General features: G+C 39.6%; 1 protein-coding gene across 4 annotated transcripts in view; it reads left to right on the forward strand.

The window, feature by feature from the left end:
- STS (steroid sulfatase) overlaps positions 1 to 23,586 on the forward strand; it is a 284,875-nt gene that overhangs the window by 57,629 nt on the left and 203,660 nt on the right. The window contains exon 1 of one of the 4 annotated variants that reach the window (XM_001088752.5): positions 13,625 to 13,967. The exons of 2 other annotated variants lie outside the window; for them this stretch is intronic. In XM_001088752.5, coding sequence (XP_001088752.2) covers positions 13,957 to 13,967 — 11 coding nt within the window. In that variant the 5' untranslated portion in view covers positions 13,625 to 13,956. Of the gene's footprint in view, positions 1 to 13,624; positions 13,968 to 23,586 lie in introns of those variants that run through there. One more of the 4 variants, XM_077988103.1, reaches the window with a different exon arrangement.

Here is a 23,586-nt window from a genome sequence, read left to right on the forward strand (position 1 = left end):
AGCTAAAAGTGACAACTCTGTGCTGTGGTTCTTTGGGGGTCTTGCATGTGAGAGTGCAACCATAGAAAAGGACATCAACTGGGCATGAAGGCTTCCTCCCCATACTGACTAGTAGCTTGCTTGGGAGCAGAGACCTTCAGCTTGAGGAGCAAATAGTGGGCACTCAGTGTATTCACTGACTTTATTCAGGGGCCAATGCAACTGTGTCTGGAGGGGTTGGCTGGTGTAAAACTCTAGGTTGGAAATTATTTGGTTTTCTTTTTCTTTTTTTTCTTTCCCTTTTTTTTTTTTTTTTTTTTTTTAGACAGGTTCTTGCTCTGTTGCAAGAGCAAGGCACTCCAGGCTGGAGTGCAGTGACCTGATCATAGCAATCTCTTCCTCCTGGGCTCAAGTGGTCCCCTCACACACCACCACCATACCTGGCTAATTAAAAAACAAATTGTAGAGACAAGGTCTCTCTATATTGCCCAGTCTGGTCTAGAGCTCCCAGGCTCAAGCAGTCTTCCTGCCTCAGCCTCACAACATGCTGGGATTACAGGTGTGAGCCACCACTCTTGGTGGAAATCATTTTTCCTCTGGATTTCACAGTCATTGCATGATTGTCTTGTACCACTCAGGGTAAAGGCCAAAGCTGTGATTTGATTGTATGTAAGCCATCCACCCACTGCACCCCCAATGCACTTAGGATTTTGTCTTGGTCCTCTGTATCCTAAGGGTCCATGAAAATGGGCTTTGCTCTGGGTTTATTTTCCTTCATCGTTGTGGGCCCCCAGGTCTGTTCAATACTGAGATTCATGCCCTTCAGGTCTAAAACTGTTTTGTTTTATTGCTTTGGTAATCTCTCTCTCTCTCTCTCTCTCTCTCTCTCTCTCTCTCTCTCTCTCTTCCTCTGGAATATCTATTAGCTGAAGATTGGGCCCCTGGTTATGATATCCTAATTTTCATGTATTTTCTCTCCTGTTACCTATCACCTTGACTTTTTGTTCCAGTTTTCTTTGAGATGTCCTCACCTTGATCTTCCCAGTATTATGCTGAATTATTTCATTTATCATGTTCTCCATTTCCAAAAGTTCTATTTTGTTCTCTAAATGTACGTTTCTCATACCATCCTTCTATTATTTACTTATTGATCAATCTTTTCTTTTCTTTTTTGATGCTTTGATTGCTGTCCATATATGACCAGCCATATGACATTGCTAATAGTTAACCATATTTTATCTACAAAAATGGCTATTTCAAATGATTCATCCTATTACTTTGATAAAGATATGTTGTCTCACGTATCAATAATGAAAACCCTTCTTTTTCATTCCAAACCAACATAGAACTGTGTGATCCAAGGGCCTTAAATAAGAGGCATTCATGTATCTGTATGCATAAAATTTAAATCCCAATTTAAGGAAGTACTAACCTGAAAGCTATGCTGAAAGATTTTGTTGTGAATTTGATTATTATTAGATATATCATCTCTACCCAGTAGTCATCAGAGAAAAAAAAACAGTTACTTAATTTAGGTTTGGCGAACAAAATTGATACTTTTTCTGTACTCCATTTTAATGGCTTAAAATTTTCATTAAAAATTACACCTTGGGCTTGGGGGCAATGGCTCATGCCTACAATTCCAGCACTTTGGGAGGCCAAGGAAGGTGGATTGCTTGATCCCAGGAGTTGAAGACCAGACTAGGGAATATGGCGAAACCCCATCTCTACTAAAAATTTAAAAATCACCTGTAGTCTCAGTTACTCAGGAGGCTGAGGTGGGAGGATCCCTTGAGCCTGGGAGGAAGAGGTTGCAGTGAGCTGAGATTGTACCACTGCACTTCAGCCTGGACAACTGAGTGAGACCTTGTCTTTAAAAAAAAAAAAAAAAAAATTACACTTATTCCCTCATACAAAGGTAATACATTTTAAAGAGATGCTGATTGATTTTTCTGCATTGCCCAGGAGTTGCATTTTTATTCAAGAAGTAACAACTAGCACCCTATCCTCAAATCTCTTTTGCATTGCCGACATGAATTTGTTGGCATTGTCTTCAAGCATTTCTAGGATATGTGCAAGTTATAGAGATTAAGATTGTACCTGGAAGTACAGGATTGGAGAATGGTGGTTAAGTTTTAACAATTCAGTCAAGAAATTCTTTGTTATGAACACTTTTAGGCCTGGAGGAAGTTTAGAATTTTCCATATTGATTGAATTTATACATATTAATTTTTTTCTAAATGATGTCATAAAAGGGTCTTTTAGGTAATGATGAAATAACCAAGTCCCAATAGGAAGATTTCGCCATATAGTACAATGTAATGATAGGGAAATTCAAAGTATTTTAATGTCGTAAACCAATTTTGAGCTTTAATGGAAGAAAGATCATTATGCACAAATGAAACTGCATATATATTTTGTTATGTTTTTGTAAAATCATTCATAATTATAAACTGGTCAGGAACTTAACAAGTAACTAAAGACTTATACTATAACTGGACAGAAAGAATCAGCTACTCAATAGCAGGCTCAAGGGTACACATACGTTTTTAATATCATGACTTGTCCACAAATTGATATGTGAAACTATTTTCCCTATTGTGCTCTGCTTTAGGAGATGAGATGATTGTGGGGGGCAAAAGAATGGTTTCCCAACCTCCTGGTTTGCAGGGCAGCAGGAAAAAAACAGCCATTCAGTTGGATGTTGTTGGAATCAACAACAAAGAGCCTGAAATGCTCATTTCTCTATTATGGTAAAATCCAACATTTGCTTCGCATGCAGTGATACAAAGCAGTAGCATTTGCTGTGGAATTTGCAATACAGTGAAATATGAGCTAACGAAACTTGGGCATTAAGCTATTCCTCTCCGAGAGATAATGAGTGTTTCTTATTCTTCAACCCTTTGTACTTTATTTTTTAAAAGTCTTTTTGTTTATTTTTAATGAAAAAAGATATGTTTATTGTAAAAAAAATCCAAAAATCAGAAAAGCATAGAGAAGAAGCATATGACAGTGGTACCATCTATACTCACCATGGAAACAGTTTATAGATATCATTCCAGAATTTTCTATGTGTAATATATAGACATGGCAGGTTACCATTCATTCCACTTTATAATTTTGTTTTTATAAATATTTTATGTTGATATAATTATAGACTCACAAGTAGTTATGAAAAAACAGTACAGAGGAGTCTCTCCCTACCCTTTACCCTGTATTCTCCAGTGATAACAAAAACTGCTGTTTTTCAGCAGATCTTTTTTCTTATATTTCTAGACTTGGAGATTCCTGAGTAGATTCAAATAATTTCTGTCTCCACCTCCTTACTTTCTCTCTCGCTTTCTACTTTCTTTCCTACCTTCCTTCCTCCTTCCTTATATTTTTCCTTTCCTTTCTGTAATCTCCAAATACTGCTATAACACGTTATAGTGAACTAAGTGGGTTAAAACAATGTAAAACAATATAACCTTACAGTTCTGGAAGTCATAAACACAAAGTGGGTTTCACTGCCGTAAAATCATGGTGTGGGCAAGGCTGCCTTCTTTTCTGGAGGCTCTAGGGGTTGAATTCCTCTTCTTGCCTTCTCCGGCTTCTAGAGGGCACATACATTCCGGGCTGGTGCGCCCTTCCTCCATCTTCAAGGTCAGCAGTGTATTGTCTTCCAGTCTCTCCTCACCTCCTTCTTAGAGGGGCCTTTGTGATGACAGTGGGCCCACCTGGCTAATCTGGGAAGTTCTTCCCATCTCAAGATCCTTCATGACACTTGCCAAGTGCCCTTTGCTATGTAAGGTAAAGTGTGTGAGGTGCCAGGGATTCGGTTGTGGGCGCCTCAGGCCCTGACCATTACTTAGCCCACAATATGTCCCTTTCTTCTTTCTGTTTTGAGGTTGGACCATCCAGCCAATAGATTCTGGACCCTTTTTACATGTAGGGGTGGTGCCAAGTCTTGCATAGCAGGTAACATTAAGTTGTAGTTCAATCAATATTTGTAGATGGAATTAAAAACTGAATTGCAATACAAAGATTAATACCACAGATTTTAAAAAATATTTATTTTCATATTATGTATTTATATATAATTTTATATATAAATGCATATATAAGTATTTATGTAAATATATTTATATATTTATACTATTATATAGCATAAATGTTTTATTTTAAATAAATATTTATTTAAATATTAATATATTTAGTTAAAATATAATTAAAAATGAAAAAAAATTTTAATATAATTTAAAGATGATTTCGAATACAGATGAATACTACAGATTTTTAAAAATATTTATTTTCATATTATTTATTTTATATATTTTATTTTTATTTTTAAAATTTTTTTCTTTTGTATTCCTTCTAAAAAAAATGGGATACAGGTGTAGAACATGCAGGTTAGTTACATAGGATACGTGAGCCATGGTGGTTTGCTGCACCTATTGACCCATCCTCTAAGTTTCCTCCCGTCACCCCCAACCCCCAAACAGGCCCTGGTGTTTGTTGTTCCCCTCTCTGTGTCCATGTGTTCTCAATGTTCAACTCCCACTTATGAGTGCGAACATGCGGTGTTTGGTTTTCTGTTGCTGTGTTAGTTTGCTGAGGATGACGGCTTCCAGCTTCACCCATGTCCCTGCAAAGGACGTGATCTTATCCCTTTTTATGGCTGTGTAGTATTCCGTGGTGTATATGTAACACTTTTCTTTATCCAGTCTATCATTGGTGGGCATCTGGGTTGGTTCCATGTCTTTGTTATTGTAAATAGTGTTGCAATAAACATACATGTGCATGTGTCTTTATAGTAGAATGATTTATATTACTTTGGGTATATACCCAGTAATGGGATTACTGGGTCAAATGGTATTTCTGGTTCTAGATCCTTGAGGAATCACCATACTGTTTTCCACAATGGTTAAACTAATTTACATTCCCACCAACAGTGTAAAAGTGTTCCTATTTCCCCACAGCCTCACCAGCATCTATTGTTTCCTGACTTTTTAACAATCGCCATTCTGACTGGTGTGAGATGGTATCTCATTGTGGTTTTGATTTGCATTTTTCTGATGATCAGAGACTATGCATTTATATATATATATATTTATACACACACATATTTATATAAATATAAATATTTATATTTATGTATTCATACAATTATACAACAAAAATATGTTTTATTTTAAATAAATATTTAAATATTAAATATATTCTATATTTATAAAAAATAGATGTATAATATGTAATAAATATTTAATACATATTAAATATATAAATTGATGTATTCATATTTATACATAAATGAATAAATATTTTTATATTAAATATATAATTATAAATAAATCAATGTATATATAAATGTATATTTAATATATACTAGGTGTTATATGTTAAAATATATATTAAATCTATAAATATTCCTTTTAATACTTTATAATATTTTAATAATAACTTTTTAGGTAAGATATGCAAATAAATTTCTAAACCAAATATCCCAGCCTGAGATCTCTAGCTTTGGATAGAAAAGCATTTACTTTTTAGCAAAATTAATTTTTTTAAATGAAAAACAAAAATTATATTTAGGGTATACAACATGACATTTTGTTTTATGTATATGTGTGTGTGTGTGTGTGTGCGCGTGTGTGTGTGTATGTACGTTATGGAATGGCTAAATGAAGCTAATTAGCATGTGCATTACCTAACATACTTTGTTGGTGGAAAGAACACTTACAATCTACTGTTTAGTAATTTTCAAATATCCAATGTGTTGTTATTCACTACAGTCATCATGTTGTAGGGAAGATCTCTTGAACTCTTGCTCCTAAGTGAAACTTTGTATCCTTAGACCAACCTCTCCCCAGTGAAAAACACTTTAACATTCACTCCACTGTATTCATTTTATATTGCTCCATAGCACACAGTGGCTGGCAACACCTGTGTATCATCTCTCTGGGTTCAGAAGTCTAAGCAAGGGTAGACTTTACCCTACTCAGGGGATCACCAGAATGAAATCAGGGTGCCAGGTATGTTGTGTTCTCCCCTGAGCCTCCTGGTGCTATTCCAAATTCAGTTCATGTTGGTGGAATTCAGTTCCTTGTGGTTCTGGGACTGAGGTTCCCACTTCCTTGCTGCTGAAAGTCCTGGGCCACTAGTGATTTCTAGGTCTGTGGACCCCACAGGGCGTTCACATCATCACTATCAGCTTCTTTGTGGACACTGGTTGGTGTCCAACATCTCTCTCTGACTTCTGGCCATCTTAGAATTCTGCCTACTACTCCCACCGAATTTTTCTGGGTTGGCTGGGCCTTCCCCCTTGTAGAAAGTCGCTCTGCAGGGAAACCACTCTTTTTGTTTTTCCCACCAGTATTTCTCATGTTCCACAATGTGAGTATATCTGTGAGATGCTCCAGTTTCCTGGGACACCTATCACTTTGCTAAGATTTCCAACAGGCATCAAAGTCTCTACTGGTGGGCTTTGAGGAGAAGGCTGACCTGTTCTTGTGCCCCAGAAGGCACTGCCTATCTTTCTTTATTTTTTAATCTCAGGGCTAGAGTCATCCCTGCCCTGCCCAAAATGGGAAAAGGGCATCTCTTCATAGAGATCAGAGCTACATATAAAAGCCAAACTGGGACCGAATCTAAACACCTGCATTTCCTTCCTCCTCCCCTTCCTTTCAGGGCTTCCTGCTGCAGAACAGGGTAGCAGATACGTGTCAATGTATTCCTTTCCCTTTGTAGCCTGTCCATTTGGGCCAGTCGAAATCATTCAGCAATGCATAAGAGAAGAAATATAATATGCGCTGATGTCCAGGTGTATGCAAGTGATAATATGACTAATGGAAGATGTGAACTGAGAAGGGGATGTGGTTATTAATGATTACTTAGGAAAGAATTCTGGGCCAGGAACAGTGGCTGATGCCTGTAATCCCAGCACTTTGGGAGGCTGAGGTGGGAGGATGGCTTGAGCTCAGAAGTTTGAGACCAGCCATGGGCAACATGGTGAAACCCCATCTCTACTAAAAATACAAAAATTAGCTGGGCATGGTGGCACGCACCTATAATCCCCAGCTACTCCAGAGACTGAGGCACAAGAATTACTTGAACCCGGGAGGCAGAGGTTGCAGTTAGCTGAGATTTTGCCACTGCACTCCAGCCTGGGAGACAGAGCGAGACTCCATCTCACAAAAAAGAAAAAGAAAAAAAGAAAAAAGAATTCTGTCTGAAGATACTAGGGACGCTAAAAGTTTGCTGTTTATAAAGGGGATTTTATACAATGCACACCTTTGACTTTGTGCCTTCTTGCTCCAGGAGTTACTCCTTTTAAATAGATAGGTCATCTACAGATCCTACAGATAATCCCTCTGGTATAACCAGAATACGTAGTTATTTACACATATATGTCCCATAATTTTTTCCTTTCAAGGTAATTGATGACGAATTATACTAAACAAACAATTTTCTGGCTGACAAGTACTGTACTTCAGTGAATTTGCTTGATTAAATTGTAATAATGAAATTGAATTTGATGCTTGCTGTGTAAGTATCTACAAATGCAGTTCCTGTTGAAAATGAGACAATCTGAAGTGCCTTCTAATGGACATCCCACTTCCTTAATGTTTCTTTTGTGTGTGTAAGGGAGAAAGTCTAATGTCTGTTCTTTCCCTCATAGGTTCCTAGTTGAGACACTCTCCTGAAAATAAAAGTCAGATTCACAAGAGAAAAACCATCAGAAGTTTATTGGCATATACTCTACCCATCACACAGGAGAGGCCTCAGTTCAAAAATACTTATCTCTCAAGGCAGTGGCTTAGGGGCCTTGCTCAAATAGGATTTTAACAAAGGGTCATAAATCCTATGTACTGACAAGACAAAGAGGAGAACATGTGCTGGCTACCAAAAGGTAAATTTCTGGGAAGAGTAAAATCTGCCTCTAGCTGCTGTGGTGCTGTCTCTGAGCTAATAGGCGAGAGTTGTAAAGTGGACCATCTTTCGGAGGGAAAGGCAGGCAGGAGGGCAGGAAGGTGGCAAAGGCAGACAGGTGGGCAGGAAGACCTTGTCTTTGTCAATTGTTGTCTTGCTGTGAGGAAAGCAGATGGAGGGGCAATTTGTCCACTGCCTTCTAACCTCCTTCTTTTCAATCAATAATCCTCATTATTTTAAAAGGGGATATTTTGGTTTCCTTCATGTGTAAAAACTGTGTCCATCTCCAAGCTCAGGAAAGGAACAATTTACAACCACCCTCCCAGGCTGCTCCTGGCTTTTTTTGTGTGTCCCAGTTGGCTTTTCACTTCCTCTCACCTATCCCAGCATACCTACTTTAAAGACTGTTAATCTAGGCTGGGAGTGGTGGCTCACATCTGTAATCATGGTGCTTTAGGAGACCAGGGAAGGAGGATCGCTTGAGGCTAGTTTGAGACCAGTCTGGGCAACATAGTAAGACCCTATCTCTAAAAAAACACGTTAAACAATTAGCCAGGCGTGGTGGTACCTGCGTGTAGTCCTAGCTACTCAGGAGGCTGAGGTGGGAGGATTGCTTGAGTCTGGGATGGGAGGTTGAGGCTGCAGTGAGCTATGATCTCACCATTGCACTCCAGCCTGGGCCACACAACAAGACCCTGTCTGAAAACATGAAAATATAAAAGATTGTATTAATTGTCGTCATCATCATTTATATAAAATGCAAAGCAGGCCTGGTACATGGTAGGAATACAATAAACACTATTTACATGTTTTTCCGCCTTGAGCATGTTCCCTTTTTCTGCTGAGTCACATTATTTTTTGACTGATTGTGGAGGGGGACACCCAGTGCAAAATTAGTAACTCTGGCAGCTTTCTCTATGTCTTCCTTTTCCTAACTTTTCCATAAAACCATTCCACCAAAGCCCTCACATGCTCACAGTGGCCTTGTTGTCTCTGATTAATCACAGTTGAAACTGGCTATCTAGAAAGAATGACTAGTTGTCTTAATACTCCAATGGAAATCTGAGTCAGTACACTACTCCTGTTTTTTTAAATGTCTTCTCTTCCCTTGTGGAATGAAAGAAATTTACACATTACACATAATTAGGAGAACAAGGTATTTTTATTTATGCTTTTATTTCAACAGGTTTTTGGGGAACAGGTGGTGTTTGGTTACATGAGTAAGTTCTTTGGTGGTGATTTATGAGATTTTGGTGCACCCATCACCTGAGCAGTGTACAACTCAACCCTATTTGTACTCTTTTATCCCTCACCCCCTCCTCACCCTTTCTCCCTGAGTCCCCAAAATCCATTGCATCATTCTTATGCCTTTGCATCCTCATAGCTTAGCTCCCACTTATGAGTGAGAACATGCAATGTTTGATTTTTCATTTGTGAGTTACTTCACTTAGAATAATGGTCTCCAATCCCATCCAGGTTGCTGCGAACGCCATTAATTCATTCCTTTTTATGGCTGCATAGTATTCCATCATATATATATTTACCACAGTTTCTTTATCCACTCGTTGATTGATGGGCATTTGGGCGAGTTCCACATTTTTGCAATTGCTAATTGTGCTGCTGTAAACATGCGTGTGCAAGTATCTTTTTCGTATAATGACTTCTTTAGCTCTGGGTAGATACCCAGGAGTGAGAACAAGGTATTTTGGAGGCAGATAAACCAGGGTTCCATTCAGTGCTCCCCCTCTGGCATTCAAATTCTTCAAATCCTGGATAAATGTGGGGACCCTCTAAACCTCACTTCTTGTGCAATGGGGAGAAGAACAGTACCATCTAATGTAGGGTGAGAAAGGAGTGATGCAGTTCTGTATTTAGGGCTCCTGATGAATGATGCCCCCGGTGGGGACTGGCCTGGATTGGAATCTTTCCTGTTATCCCTGGAGTCCCTCTACCTATCCCCACCTGTTCTCTACCCTGGAAGAAGCCCAGGTTGAACAGCATCCATAGGCTGTCTTGCCTTTTCTGTTATCTTGGTTGTTTTTGGCCAAGGAAAGTCAACAAATGAAAGGGAAAGGAGAACCAGGTTGGGGTTTTCATCTCCTCTGTTCCCTCCTGCAGGATTGCCCAGGATTGCATCCTGTACTACTCAAAGGTTATCACAAGCTCTGGGATCACTACTTCCCCTTTGGGCCTCAGAGTGGTACCAGCCTCAGGGGTGAGCCGTCTTCCTCCTCTTCCTGCCCATACTGCTGTTAGCTGTCTTTTCAGTAAATTCTCCTCTCATTCTCCTATATTCCATGTGTCTCTTCTTTTCTGCTGGGACCATGTAACCAATGCTAGGTCCTGCTTGGCACCCCCAGGAAAATGACAGCCTATTCACAGACCACAGAGCTGTCCACGGCAGAGGAACCAGAGGGCTAATTAGGAGCTCATGTGCATAGCAAACATATTGGAATGTGTTGGTCCTCCAAGCTGGTCAGAGACGTTTGCCATAGTCACTGAGTCATCAGTGGGGTTATCTGCCTTGCAACCTAACAGTGATGCAACTGACATCTTAAGAGATGGGGCAGACATGTACCTGCACCCCCTTTTTATCAACATGATGGTGAGTAAGTGACATGTGGCTTCCAATAGATGCACAATAGCAGGATGCTACATCAAGGGCTGTGATTCTCTAGTCTTTAGGGTGTCTCCCAGGACATTTTATTTTATATAAAAATCAAACTTCAACAGGGCTGCAACTCCATTGGTCCAAAAGTCTCCCCTGATTGGTGTCAAATAAAAAAACAAATGCAGACTGAGTAAGGAGGGACTTTTATTCAAAAGGCTTAATGCAAGAGGGAAAACACTCTAGGTCTGCAAGCCTCTCAAAGGCTAGGGGCAAAAATGGTTTTTCTTTTATGGAGAGGAGTAAACAAGGCTAGAAAACATAACAGGCACTGACCTTGGATTTAAGGGTGGCCTGGTTAGACAGTAGAAGAGAAAACATTTGCCGTGAGGCCAGACTGTTCCCAGGAGGAAGTGCCTGCTCACTCAGACTGAGGATGGGCCCGTGTTCAGGGTTCTGGGGGAAAGAGAGAAACTGATTCTACATTTGACTAGGAAGGACAAGTGGCTCAGCTAACTTGTCACTGTTTGTAAGACAAAGAATGAGGATTTAGAGGGTCTCTCTCTGTCCTATTAGACAAGGGACATCTGTGAGTCTTTTCTCAGTCATATGGGGAAGGGGGGTTCTTTGCAATAAGCCATTTTCCAGAACACAAGGTGTGGGAGGATGTTAAGGAGTATTCAGTAGCACTTGATAAAGCACAGTAAGGAAGACTTTATTCAGGACCATGGCAACAGGTGCAGGGACCACAGCAATGGGGACTTGCAGTGGGGGAGAAAGATTAGGCTCAGATCTGAATACAGCATGGGAAAGTGGGGACTCATAGCCACGGAGTAGGGTGCCCATCAGTGGATGGAAAACTACTAAGAGGAAACACCAAGGGCCAGCGGGATTCTTGCTCAACCGACCTAACAGGATTCTAGCAGAAGGCTGACCAGGTGACCACACATCCCCTGAGGGTGGTGGAGGCTGAGGAGCCTGATCAGATACTGAGGTTGAACAGATGCGGGGGGGGTGCGGGGGCGGTAGGGTGTTCTTGCTAAATTGACTTAACAGGCTTCTTGCTAAAACTGGATTTTACAAGCAAGTGCACAGATGGGCCTAGAAGAAAGTTGAAGGTCCCCAGAGGTCAGACAGCTATGATATAAGAGGTTTTAAGCATTTGCATCACATACCACATTCTCTGGGCACTAAAGAGAAGGTAACAGGGCTTTAGATTTTAGAGGCCTCCACATGATCCACACCTTCCCTCCTGAGCGTGTCAGCTCCCTATGGCCATACACTCGCCAGCAGCCTCTCAATGGAAACTTCTTGCTTTTTTGTTAAAATTGCTCGGGCGTATGAGAGCCAGTTCTAGTCCCAATAGTATGCCCATCTCATCCAACCTCTTACTGCTTCGGGGGTTTGTTTTGACTCTAGTTTGGTTTTCCTAAGGAATCTGGTTGAAAGAGAGAAGAGAGAACAATATTTTTCAAATCAAATTTCTGCCCCAGGTGTTTGTAGAGCAAAGCCACTGCTTTACCAGGCTAAGGTCACTTCCCCAGGGCCCAGTAAGACTTTCATGGGCCATGAAGGCAAAACATATTAAATATGTTTTAATATAAAAATATATTATGTAAAAACATAAAACATATCAACATTTGTATTTTACAACTATATTGGTGCAAATACCAATATGATCTTCAATCCCCAATGTTCATTTTCTTTTCTTCTGATTATAACACAAATTAAAACATTTTGTGAGCCCCTAAAAAGGCCTTAGAGAGTGTGCCTGATGGGTAATAATCTGGCCTTTTCCCACTCTCAGATCATGGAAGTTTGGGACTGTTTTGTGTCTTATTCCTCTCATTTCTCAGCCTCTCTCTTGAACTAAGAAGGGAGTTGATGAATTTTTGCAGAACTGGAACTTGTATTCCCCATTGCCTGACATCAAGCTGGAAATGTAGTAAACATTCCCCACGTTGTTGAATTGAGTCACATTAGAAAGCAGGGTATTAGTGCACAGCATTTTTAATTGCTAAGGAAAATTTTAACTTTGCATTCATATGTTCTAAGGAACCTTTATACTTGATGCAGTCAGATTCCTGAGATAAGCCAAATACTTTTCCTGTTTTTGTGTTTCTTTTTTCCTCCATTCTTCATCGTATGCCCTTCAAGGAAATCTGAAAAGTTGGCTTTTTAAAAAATCCTTAGTCACATAGATATGTAGACTGCAATTTTGCTTTTCCTGTAGGATTGCTGACCTTGTAAAATGATGCCTATGTATGCATCACTAATCTATGTGCTTAACTTTTAACATCTATGTAATGCTAGGCATATAGACATTGCCTGAGGGCAGGTGGAGGTTGAGGAACCCTATAGAGAATGATCTGATATCATGTGTGATCAGATATTGAGGGTGAGGGCTTCTTGCAAAAACTGGATTTTACAAAGAAGTACACAGATAATCTTAGAACAAGATTCAGGAGACTGGGTTATATGTGGTCAAGCAAAGAATCTTTGTCAAGGGATTTCTTAACCTTTGCTGTTTTCCAAGATCAAAGGGTTCGGGTGCAATGCGACGTCAGTGGTATTTCAACTTAGCAACCTCTTTTTCTGTTTTGTCATGGTTGCTGAAATGAAAGGGAGAAAATATTCAAGGAGTCCACCAAGAAAATGCTTACTTAGGCTGGAATAGCATATAATAAGAGATATGTTGTGGTTATAAGATCAATGATTGCGAAAAAGCTCACTTGAGGGTCTCTCAGGCTGACACCACTTGTCACTTAGCAGTATGATGCAACCTGGCTCTGCAGTTAGCAAACCTGGCCCCAAGGGGCTTTCTAAAACATAAAACCACCTCAGCACAGGGGCAGCTTTTAAATACCTTAAAATAAAGCTCACTCTTATAAGAATAGCTTAAACTTCCTTTAGGAAAGAAATGCCTGGTCACTGACCCAGACTGAATACAGGTATAAGAGACGGGGAAAAATCCCTTGAACTCCCATTCAGTCTCTTATCTGACCATCTCGTTCTCTATGGCCCATGTCACTGGCCTGTTCCTGCTATAAGTTTCATATCACTGCTGCTAGCATAAACCGCTTGGGTATCAGATTATGTCTGCATTTATCTTTGACACAAATCATACCGAGGGGGAGAAGTTGCCCCTTCTGAAGAATCCAGTTTACCAGGATCACCTGAAACTCCCAAAAGAATGCAGCAACTAGGCAGAGTGTCTCCGCCTCACATTATCTGCCCAAGCACAGTGCTGTTGGCCAAGCCTCCAGCAGCTGACGGGACCCAGCTGTAGTGAGGTTGCAGTGATTGAGTAGGATTGGCCTGCTTCAAAGCAGAGGTTTCTCATGGGAATATGCTTATTAAACTCCCACTGGTGCAGAAACCATGAACAGAGGATGAACGAATGAGGTTGCAATCTCCTCCATCACAGCTCACTTCCCCAACAACAGGATCTCAAGCTGGAGATGCCTTTAAGGTAAGTGTCTATTCCCCTGGCCAGGCTGGGAGCTTTTAACCTTGAAACGTACTAGTTGGGATGTTCACAGCAGCTACCTCCTTGTGTTGCATATTCTCCCAACATGTGTTGTCTTGTTCTTGTTTCTTAAATCTGTTGTTGCTTGGTAATTTCCATTGATTATAATGATTTTCTGTGAGGCTTAGCAAGGGAACATTTTAGGAGAGGTTATAAATGGGGCTAATTAGTGACATGCAAATCGCTTTTGTGACTGTTTCAAAACATCTAAATGACCTATAATTAAATTTTGTTGCCAAATTATTTGTTAATTATCATCTTCCTATCAAGTTGATTGCATCAGGAGATGTCATTCACTGTCTAAAAGGTGGAGCGAGGAAGAGCATTGTGCATGTGTGTTGCAGAGAGGGAAAGAATGCTTGTTTTGTTGGGTTTCTGTCTCCATTGGTGTGCTTTTATTTTTTTGTTTCCACTTCTGTGTATCTCAGATGACGAGTTTGTCTATGGGCTGTCAGAATCTTCTGGTTGAGAAAGATGGTGGGAACCACTTTGTTTAAATTTCCTAATTTTCCATAAACAAGTCCCTTCTGCAATATCCCTGACAGATAGGACTTTTCACCCTCCACCCAATTCCCGCATGGGAGGAAGGGACTTTGAGAGGCTGATCATTTCGTGGTCTGGCAGCACTTGTAAGTTCCTGGTTCTGTTCTGGATACTGTCCCAGCTGTGGCTTCTGAGACAATGGCTAAATCCTTTCTCTCTTTTACAGACCACCATTTGAACACACTTTAGTGCAGCTCAAATGCCATTTTCCGCTCTATGTGAAATGTTACCAATTCCTAAGAAATCCTAGATGTCAGATTTTTCTCTTTATTTGAGACGGAGTCTTGCTGTGTCACCCAGGCTGGAATGCAGTGGCGCGATCTCGGCTTACTGCAAGCTTCACCTCCCGGGTTCACGCCATTCTCCTGCCTCAGCCTCCTGAGTAGTTGGGACGACAGGCGCCCGCCACCACACCCGGCTACTTTTTTGTATTTTTAACGGAGACGGGGTTTCACTATGTTAGCCAGGATGGTCTCGATCTCCTGACCTCGTGATCAGCCCACCTTGGCCTCCCAAAGTGCTGGGATTACAGGCATGAGCCACTGTGCCCGGCCGTCAGATGGTTTTTATACCCTTAAGCATCCTGATCGCTCTCCTTTGATATACCACTGAGTCTCCATCCCTCTTAAATCACAGGGATCTGCACTGAAAAATATTCCAACTCTGGTCTGACTTTGTGTAAACAGCTGAGTGGAACTCATCTTCCTTGTCCCAAAAGCATCTTCTTCTTCGTAATGTACACCAAACTAGTATTAACTTCAGGCTTCTCAGTCATTCCCTTCCCCAGCTGACTAAACTCGCTTTGTAGTTGTTTAAAGTCTTCTTCACAGGAGCTGCAAGTAGGTCACATCTAAATATTGGCATCTTTGTGCCATTGATTACGTTTCTTAAATAAGAAGATTTTGCGTTTTCCCCATTGCATTTAATTTTGTTAGTTTCTATCTTTTGTTCCACTTCTCAAGGTCTTTTCTGAATCTGTGTTCTCTTCTGATGCACATGCCGTCTTCCCCATGTTGGGTAAATATTCTGACAGTTGATTCATACAAATCATTGATGTAAATTATGGAATAGTGCAGAGCTATATAGCACAGGCTCAATAACCTCTCCGATTCGGTACAACACTTTAATCAGCACTCTTGTGGAGCATTTGTTTAGCTAGTTAAAACGTGTAGATGCTGTAACACATGATTTTCAAATTCTAAGCTAGAATGGCTATTCATTCCACTGCTGATATTACTGGAAGGAGGAAGTCTGGTAGCATTACCTCAAAACACAGGAGGCCAACGTTGTTCCCAGAGAGCTCAAGATGGCACCAAAAGATCACTGTTTAGCTTCCTAGGTGCACACGAACCATCTTTAGGAATATGAATTCAGGAATCTTATGTCAGAGAAATTTTGCATTAACTAGTCTAACTAAAACAAAGATAATTAATACCTTCTTTGTTTATTTAAAAATGACATGGTTGTTTATAAAGTGACATCACACCACATGCCCCCCTAGGCAGTAAATGTTTATCTGTGGACATTCACCTAATATACGCAGCATACTCTCTGGCTATATTGGGCATAAATTTGTTTGCATTTGCATAAGCACTCTTATAGACTGACTGTTTCTGACTCCCCAAAATTCATATGTTGAAACCCCAACCCCTAAGATGATGGTATTTGGAGGTGGGGCTTTTGGGAGGTGAAGAGGTTATGAAGGTGGAAACTCATGAATGGGACTGGTTTCCCATAGTGATTATAAAAGAGGCCCCAGAGAGTCCCCTTGCTTCTTCCACCATGTGAGGACACATCAGGAAGGCACCATCTACGAACCAGGAAGCAAGTCCTCACTAAATACTGGATCTCTTGGTGCCTTGTTCTTGCACTTCCAAGAACAAATTTATTGTTCCAGGGCTGTGAGCAATATGTTTCTGTTGTTTATAAGCCACTTAGTCTATCGTACTTTGGCATAATAGCCAAACAGACCAAGGCAAGAACCATTTTAATAAACAAGGAATTGTCATTGGCTAATTAAGTAGAATTGTGTAATCATGTTGTTTGAATTTGGATCTTGTTGGTTTACTGTTGTCATAACTGTCTGTCTGCAAGTAACAATAGGCTTGAAACCTAAGCAAACTTAACATATGGAAATCTGTGTCAAGGGCATCTCTGCTTTATAAAAGACAGTCTTCAATTAGAACCCCTCCCCAGTGGGATTGAGCACAAAAACAGAGCTATTTGTGAGAAAGGATGCCCTCAGCTGCAACAACAACAAAAAAAGTTTTCCGCCTTTTTCAAAATTGTGTTTAAACTAAAGGCAACTATCATCATTAAGTTTTTTGTTCTATCTAGATTTTTGCAATGCTTTCCATCTCAGAACAGAGACTACTGCCCTAAATATTCAATTAATATTAGATGGCCCTATAGGAATTTATGTCTAAGAGATAGCATTCATTATCTGTATTTTTTTCCTATTGCTTTTTAGGCATTGATTTATTTTTATATATTTAGGGGGTGTAAGTATAATTTTGTTACAGAGATATATTGTGTAGCAGTAGTCTGGACTTTTAGTGTATCCATCATCCAAATAGTGAACTTTGTACCCTCGCTCCTATCTCACCCTCGCTCCTATCTCACCGCCCACCTTTTATGGTCTCCAGTGTCTGTTATTCCAGTTTGTATATCCATGTCTATCCATTGTTTAGCAACCACTTATAAGTGACAATATGTAGTATTTGACTTTCTGAGTTATTTCAGTAATGATAATGACCTTTAGTTCCCTCCATTTTGTTGCAAACGACATGAATTCATTCTTTTATATGACTGAGAAGTATTCCATGGAATATATATACCACTTTTTTTTAAAATCCAATCCTCTGTTGATGGACACTTAGGTTGATTCCTTATCTTTGGTATTGTGACTAGTGCTGAGATAAATGTACAAGTGCAGGTATCTTTTTAATACAATGATGTCTTTCCCTTTGGGTACATACCCAGTAGTGGGATTGCTGGGTCAAATGGTAGTTCTATTCAATTCTTTGAGAAATCTCCATATTGTCTTCCATAGAGGTTATATTAATTTACATTCCCACCAACAGTGTACAAGTGTTCCATTTTCTCTGCATTCTTAACAACATCTGTTGTTTTTAGACTTTTTAATATAGCCATTCTGATGGTGTAAGATGGTACCTCATTGTGGTTTTAATTTGCATTTCTCTGATGATTAGTGGTCTTGCACATTTTTTTTCATATGTTTCTTGGGTGCTTATATGTCTTCTTTTGGAAATTGTTTGCGTCATTTGCCCCCTTTTTAATGGGGTTATTTGTTTTTTGTTTTTTTTTCTTATTGAGTTGTTTGAGTACCTCGTAGATTCTAGATATTAGCCCTTTGTCAGATGCATAGTTTGCAATTTTTTTTCCATTCTGTAGGTTGTCTATTTACTCTGTTGATTGTTTCTTTTGCTGTGCAGAAGCTTTTTAGTTTAAGTCCTGTTTGCCTAATTTTGTTTTTGTTGCATTTGCTTTTGAGGACTTAGTCATGAACTAAAGCCAAGAGTGAATTAGATGTATTTTTTTAAGCTTATGGAAACCAGCAGAAGACATAGACTACATAGACATTCATTTTTTTTTTCACTTTCGTCATCATGGAAATATTCTGAGACATGAAACATCACTGTGACCCAAGGAGAGGCATCGGCGAGAGTTAGTTGAAGGAGAAGGAGAAAGGAAAAGAGTGGAATATCATTCACTGGACACCTCCCATCTGCCTTGGAAGTTGGGTGCGCTTCATCTGTTTTAAAAATGGAGATAATGGGACATGGAAGCTTGGAGTAATAAAGCCAATATTTGAAAGGGGGACAAGCTGACTTTATGATCTGATCTTTTCACTTAAAGCTCTCAGTTCTTCACTGGGCATGGTGGCTCACGCCTGTAATCCCAGCACTTTGGGAGGCCGAGGCGGGTGGATCACGAGGTCAGGAGATCGAGACCATCCTGGCTAACACGGTGAAGCACCGTCTCTACTAAAAAAAATACAAAAAATTAGCCGGGCGTGGTTACGGGCGCCTGTAGTCCCAGCTACTCGGGAGGCTGAGGCAGGAGAATGACCGGGAGGTGGAGGTTGCAGTGAGCTGAGATCGCGCCACTGCACTCCAGCCTGGGTGACAGAGCCAGACTCTGTCTCAAAAACAAACAAACAAACAAACAAAACAAACAAACAATAAAAAACCCTCTCAGTTCTTCAGTGAGAAAAGTAGGTGTCCTGGACATTATTTTTATACTAGCCAAATTCTGACTTGATCAGGAATTAAAATGTAATGGTTTCAAAGCACTAGATAATTCATCAACCAGTAGCACTAAGCACAGGGGTAGGGTTAGTCCCTCCTCATACCAATTTTATGGCTGTCATTAGAGTCAAGCATTTAACCTCCCTGGACTTCAGTCCCTTCACTTATGCAATGGACTGACTGTTTATTCCCCCCCACCCCCAAATTCATATATTTAAATTCTAACCCTCGAGATGATGGTATTTGGATGAGGGGCCTTTGGAACGTGATTAATCATGAGGGGGTTGTCCTCAAAAATGGGATTAGTACCCACATAAAAGAGACCCCAGAGAGCTCCCTCACTCCTTATACCATATGAAAACATGGGGAGAAGGCACTTCCTGTCTATGAAACAGGAAGCAGGTCCTCACCAACACAGATTCTGCAATACCTTGGTCTTGGACTTCCAGCCTGCAGAGCTGTGACAATTTCTGTTGCTTATAAGCCACCTAATCTGTTGTATTCCATGATAGCAGCTCAAATAGACTAAGACAATCTGAAAAACGAGGGTATTCACCACCCATGAGGTCTCATAGAACCTTCTGGGTCTAACTGTCTGTGGTTCTCAAAGCCTTCCCCATTTGAAGGTTGATGTTTCCTACTTGGTGGAACATTTCTCTTGCTTCCAACTTTATTTTGCTCTTTCTGTCTTCCTTGGCTGAATTCTCTCTTCCCTGTAATTTTCTCTGCATGGCACTTGCAGTTTCACCAGTGGGCTATGGAAGATGTCTTTCAAAGCCTCTGGCTAAGGTATAAGAACAGCTGGGGTCCTCATTGGAAAGCCGTTGAAACTTTAAAACAGTAGGCTGAGGTCTAGAACTGTTCCAGGAGGCGAGATGACAGCAATTGTCCTTGTGTTCATATCCTCTGGTTAATGTGACTCCCAGCTATGAATCAACCTTTATATAAATGCATTTTGGCTCACTGGACTGAATGTAGCTCGGATTCAATAATAGAAAACGTGTGGGAGGAGACAGTGAGAACCCTGAAGCCAGAATGGTCTGATGTTTCTTGTGCTGGAGGTTCCCAGGCTCAGAGATTCACCAGGAGGACTAACAGGCTCAGTGCATAGTGGGGCTCATGGCTAAGATGTATTTCAACAAAAAAATACAGAACACATTGAACAAAGGGAAACAGCGCATGGGGTAAAGTCTGGCAGAATCCAGGCATCAGCTTCCAGGTATGTCTCTGAAAGGAGTCACACGGGACATACTTAACTCTTCCAGCAGTGAGCTGTCAACACATGTGAAGTGTTGCCTACAAGGGAAGCTGGTTAGAGACTCAGCACCCAGGTTTTTTTTATTGGGAGCTATTCATATTAGTGCCCTTTGCCTAGTACTACCAAATTTGCAGACTCCCAGACAGAAAGCAGGTGTTCAGCATAAACGATGTTGTTTGTACAAGCATTTCAGGCAGAGTGCATCATTCTTATTAATTCTGGGAAGGTGAGAACCCTCCCCAAATCTAATTCCCAATTGCCAGCCGAGAGCACACATTACAAGCAGGCCTTTCTAAGGAGAGCAATCTCAGGTCCTCTATGTTAACTTCTTTCTGCATATTTCTCAAGTGTTTCATATTTATTATCTTTTTAAGGAAACAAGCTCTGTCACCGTGAAGTCCTAGATGCATCCCAAAATGTAAAAGCTAGAGGAGAATCTTGGCTGTAGCCCATGACTTCATTTTATAGATAACAAAGCCAATTCTCTTCTTTTTCTTATTTTTAGTATATTTTTATGAGATATAATTTTCCTACAGTAAAATGCTCAGATCTTAAATGTTCTGTTTGATAAGTTTTGATAATTTTATACACACATATAATCACTGTCCCAAACAAAATATGTAGCGCATGCCCATTATCATCTCAGAACGTTCCTGTTGCTCCTCTCTAATCAATACCCCAGCCAGAGACAAACACTTTTCAGAGTTCTATCACCATAGATAATTTTTGCCTTTTCTTGGACTACATATGAATGGATTCAGGCTATATGGATTCTTTGGGGTCTCACCTCTTTCACTCAACATAATGTGTGTGAGATTCTTATTTGTTGTTGCATGTATCAGTGGTTCGTTTATTTTCATGGCTAAGTAGTCTTATGTTAGATTGATGTTCCAGAGTTTGTTTATGCATTCTTCTGTTGATAGCTATTTGGATTGTCTCCAGTTTTTGGTTATTGTGACTAAGGCTTTGGGTGGATAGATAGTTTTATTTCTCTTGTTTAAACATTGAGTAGTGTAATTGCTTCACAGTAAGATACATGTCTATTCAATTGTATAGGAAATGGCCAAACTTTTCTCTAAAACGTTTGCATGAGTTTACACTTCAACAAGTAATATATAAGAGTTCTAGGGGCCAGGTACGGTGGCTCATGCCTGCAATTCCAGCATTTTGAGAGGCTGAGGTGGAAGGATTGCTTGAGCCCAGGAGTTTGAGACCAGCCTCGGCAACATGGTAAGACCTGATTTCTACAAAAATGAAAAAATTAGCCAGAGTAGTGGCTCATTTGTCTTTAGTCCTAACTATTTGGGAGGATTGCTTCAACCCAGGAGGTCAGTGCTGCAGTGAACTTTGTTCGTGCGACTGCGCTCCAGCCTGGGTGACAGAGCGTGACCCCGTCTCAAGAAAAAAACAGTTCCACTTATTCTGCATCTTCACTAGCATTTGGTATTTTCCATTTTTTGTTGTTTCGTTTTGTTTTTATTTTAGCCACCATAGGGGTTGTAAAATGGTATCTCATGGTGGTAATTTTCACTTCTCTGATTACTAATCAGGCTGAATACCTATTTATTTGCTTATTAGCCTTTTGTATATCTTCTTGTATAAAGTGCATATTCAATTGTTTTACCCATCGTATTGTTTCATTCCTTTTTTATCATTGATTTGTTCTTTACATATTCTGGATATTTAAAAAATAGTTGTCTTACAAATAAGTTTCCCTGGTCTATGTTGCTTATCTATATTCCCTTTTTCCTAATTTTTAAAAAATTGAATGTTACTTTGAATTATTTTAAGTTATCTCATGTATCCTGTTAATAGTCCCACTCTCTTCACTTGATGATAAATTAGAAGCATCTAAAAGAACCAATCATTTCCCAAAAAGTAAATTAAAACCTTTCTATAGCCATTGTTTGGTTCTAATTACTCTATTGGCCTTGTTCAAATCGTCTTTTATTTATTTGTTTTTTTTTTTTTTTTTAATAAAAGCAAGCTTTATTTTGCTATCTGATGAGACAATATGCTGGTTTGAGAGTTTGGAATAAAAAACATGGATGTTTGTATTATTAAGGAAAGTTTCCAAGCACATAGTTATTAAGGAAAGCACATATTATTAGGCAAAGTTTCCAAGCAAAAGTCTTAGAATAGACATAAAAATGTGAAATAATGAACAGTGGCCTTAGTATTTGCCATTGTCATTGTTCCATGCAATATGTTTTTAAAAATTTTTGATAGTGATAAGAATACTATGAGATCTAACCTCTTAAAATTTTAAGTGTGCAATACAGTATTGTCGACTGCTGGTACAATGTTTGACTGCAGGTCTTTGGAGCTAATCCATCTTGCTTACCTGAAGTTTTATGCCTGCTGACTCATAACTCCCCATTTTCCTTTCCCCTATCCCCTGGAAACCACCACTCTGCTTTTCAGTCTTATGAATTTAGCTACTTTAGATACCTCATATAAGTGGAATAATACAGAATTTGTCTTTCTCTACCTGGCTTATTTCACTTAACGTAAGGTTCTCAAGGTTCATCTATGCTGTTACATATTGTAGAATTTCCTTCCTTTTAAGGCTGCATAGTATTCCATCGTATGTATAGACCATGTTTTTGTTGTTGTTGTTTTTAAATCCATTTATCTGTTGATGGGCATTTAGGTTGCTTCCATATCTTGGCTATGGTGAATAGTACTGCAGTGAACAGAGGAGTGTGATATGTCTTTGAGATTTCAGGGCCGTTGGGTATATTTCCAGGAGTGGGATTGCTAGATCACAAGGTAGTTCCATTTTTTAATTTGTCAAGGAACTTCCATACTGTTTTTCACAGCAACAGCACCTTTTTGCATTTCCACCAACAGTGTGCAAAGAAATTCTCCACATCCTCACTAACACTTGTCTCTTGTTGTTTGTTTTTCTAAGAGCAGCTGTTCTGACAGTTGTGGAGTGATATCTCGTTGTGTGTGGGTTTGAGTTGCATTTTCCTGATGATTTGTGATGTTGAGCATATTTTCATGTGCTTCTTGGCGTTTGTATGTGTTCTTCGGAGAAATGTCTAGTGAAGTCCTTTGCCCATTTTTTAATTGGGTTATTTGTAGTTTTGTTATTGAGTTTGGGAGTTCATTATATATTTTGGATATATGGTTATCAGTATATTGTTTGGAAATATTTTCTCCCATTCCATAGGTTGCCTTTTCACTTCGTTATTTCCTTTGCTGCACAGAAGCTTTTTAGTTTGACGTAGTCCCACTTGTCTATTTTTGCTTCTATTGCCTGAAGCCTATTCACATTCTTAAATGTATCTTTTGATGAATAGAAATAGTTGCTTCATTTTACCTTTTACTCTTTACATTTTAATTCATTTTAATTTGGATAATTTTCTTGACCTGTCTTCAAGTTCTCTGATTCTTTTCTTTGCCCATGACATGAACTTCTTATTTCTGATGTTATATCTATTTTGTTTGATAGCTGGCATTTCTGTTTGTTTCTTCTTTCGTA

The sequence above is a fragment of the Macaca mulatta genome, chromosome X (assembly GCF_049350105.2).
Source record: "Macaca mulatta isolate MMU2019108-1 chromosome X, T2T-MMU8v2.0, whole genome shotgun sequence".
Taxonomy (NCBI): Eukaryota; Metazoa; Chordata; class Mammalia; order Primates; family Cercopithecidae; genus Macaca; species Macaca mulatta.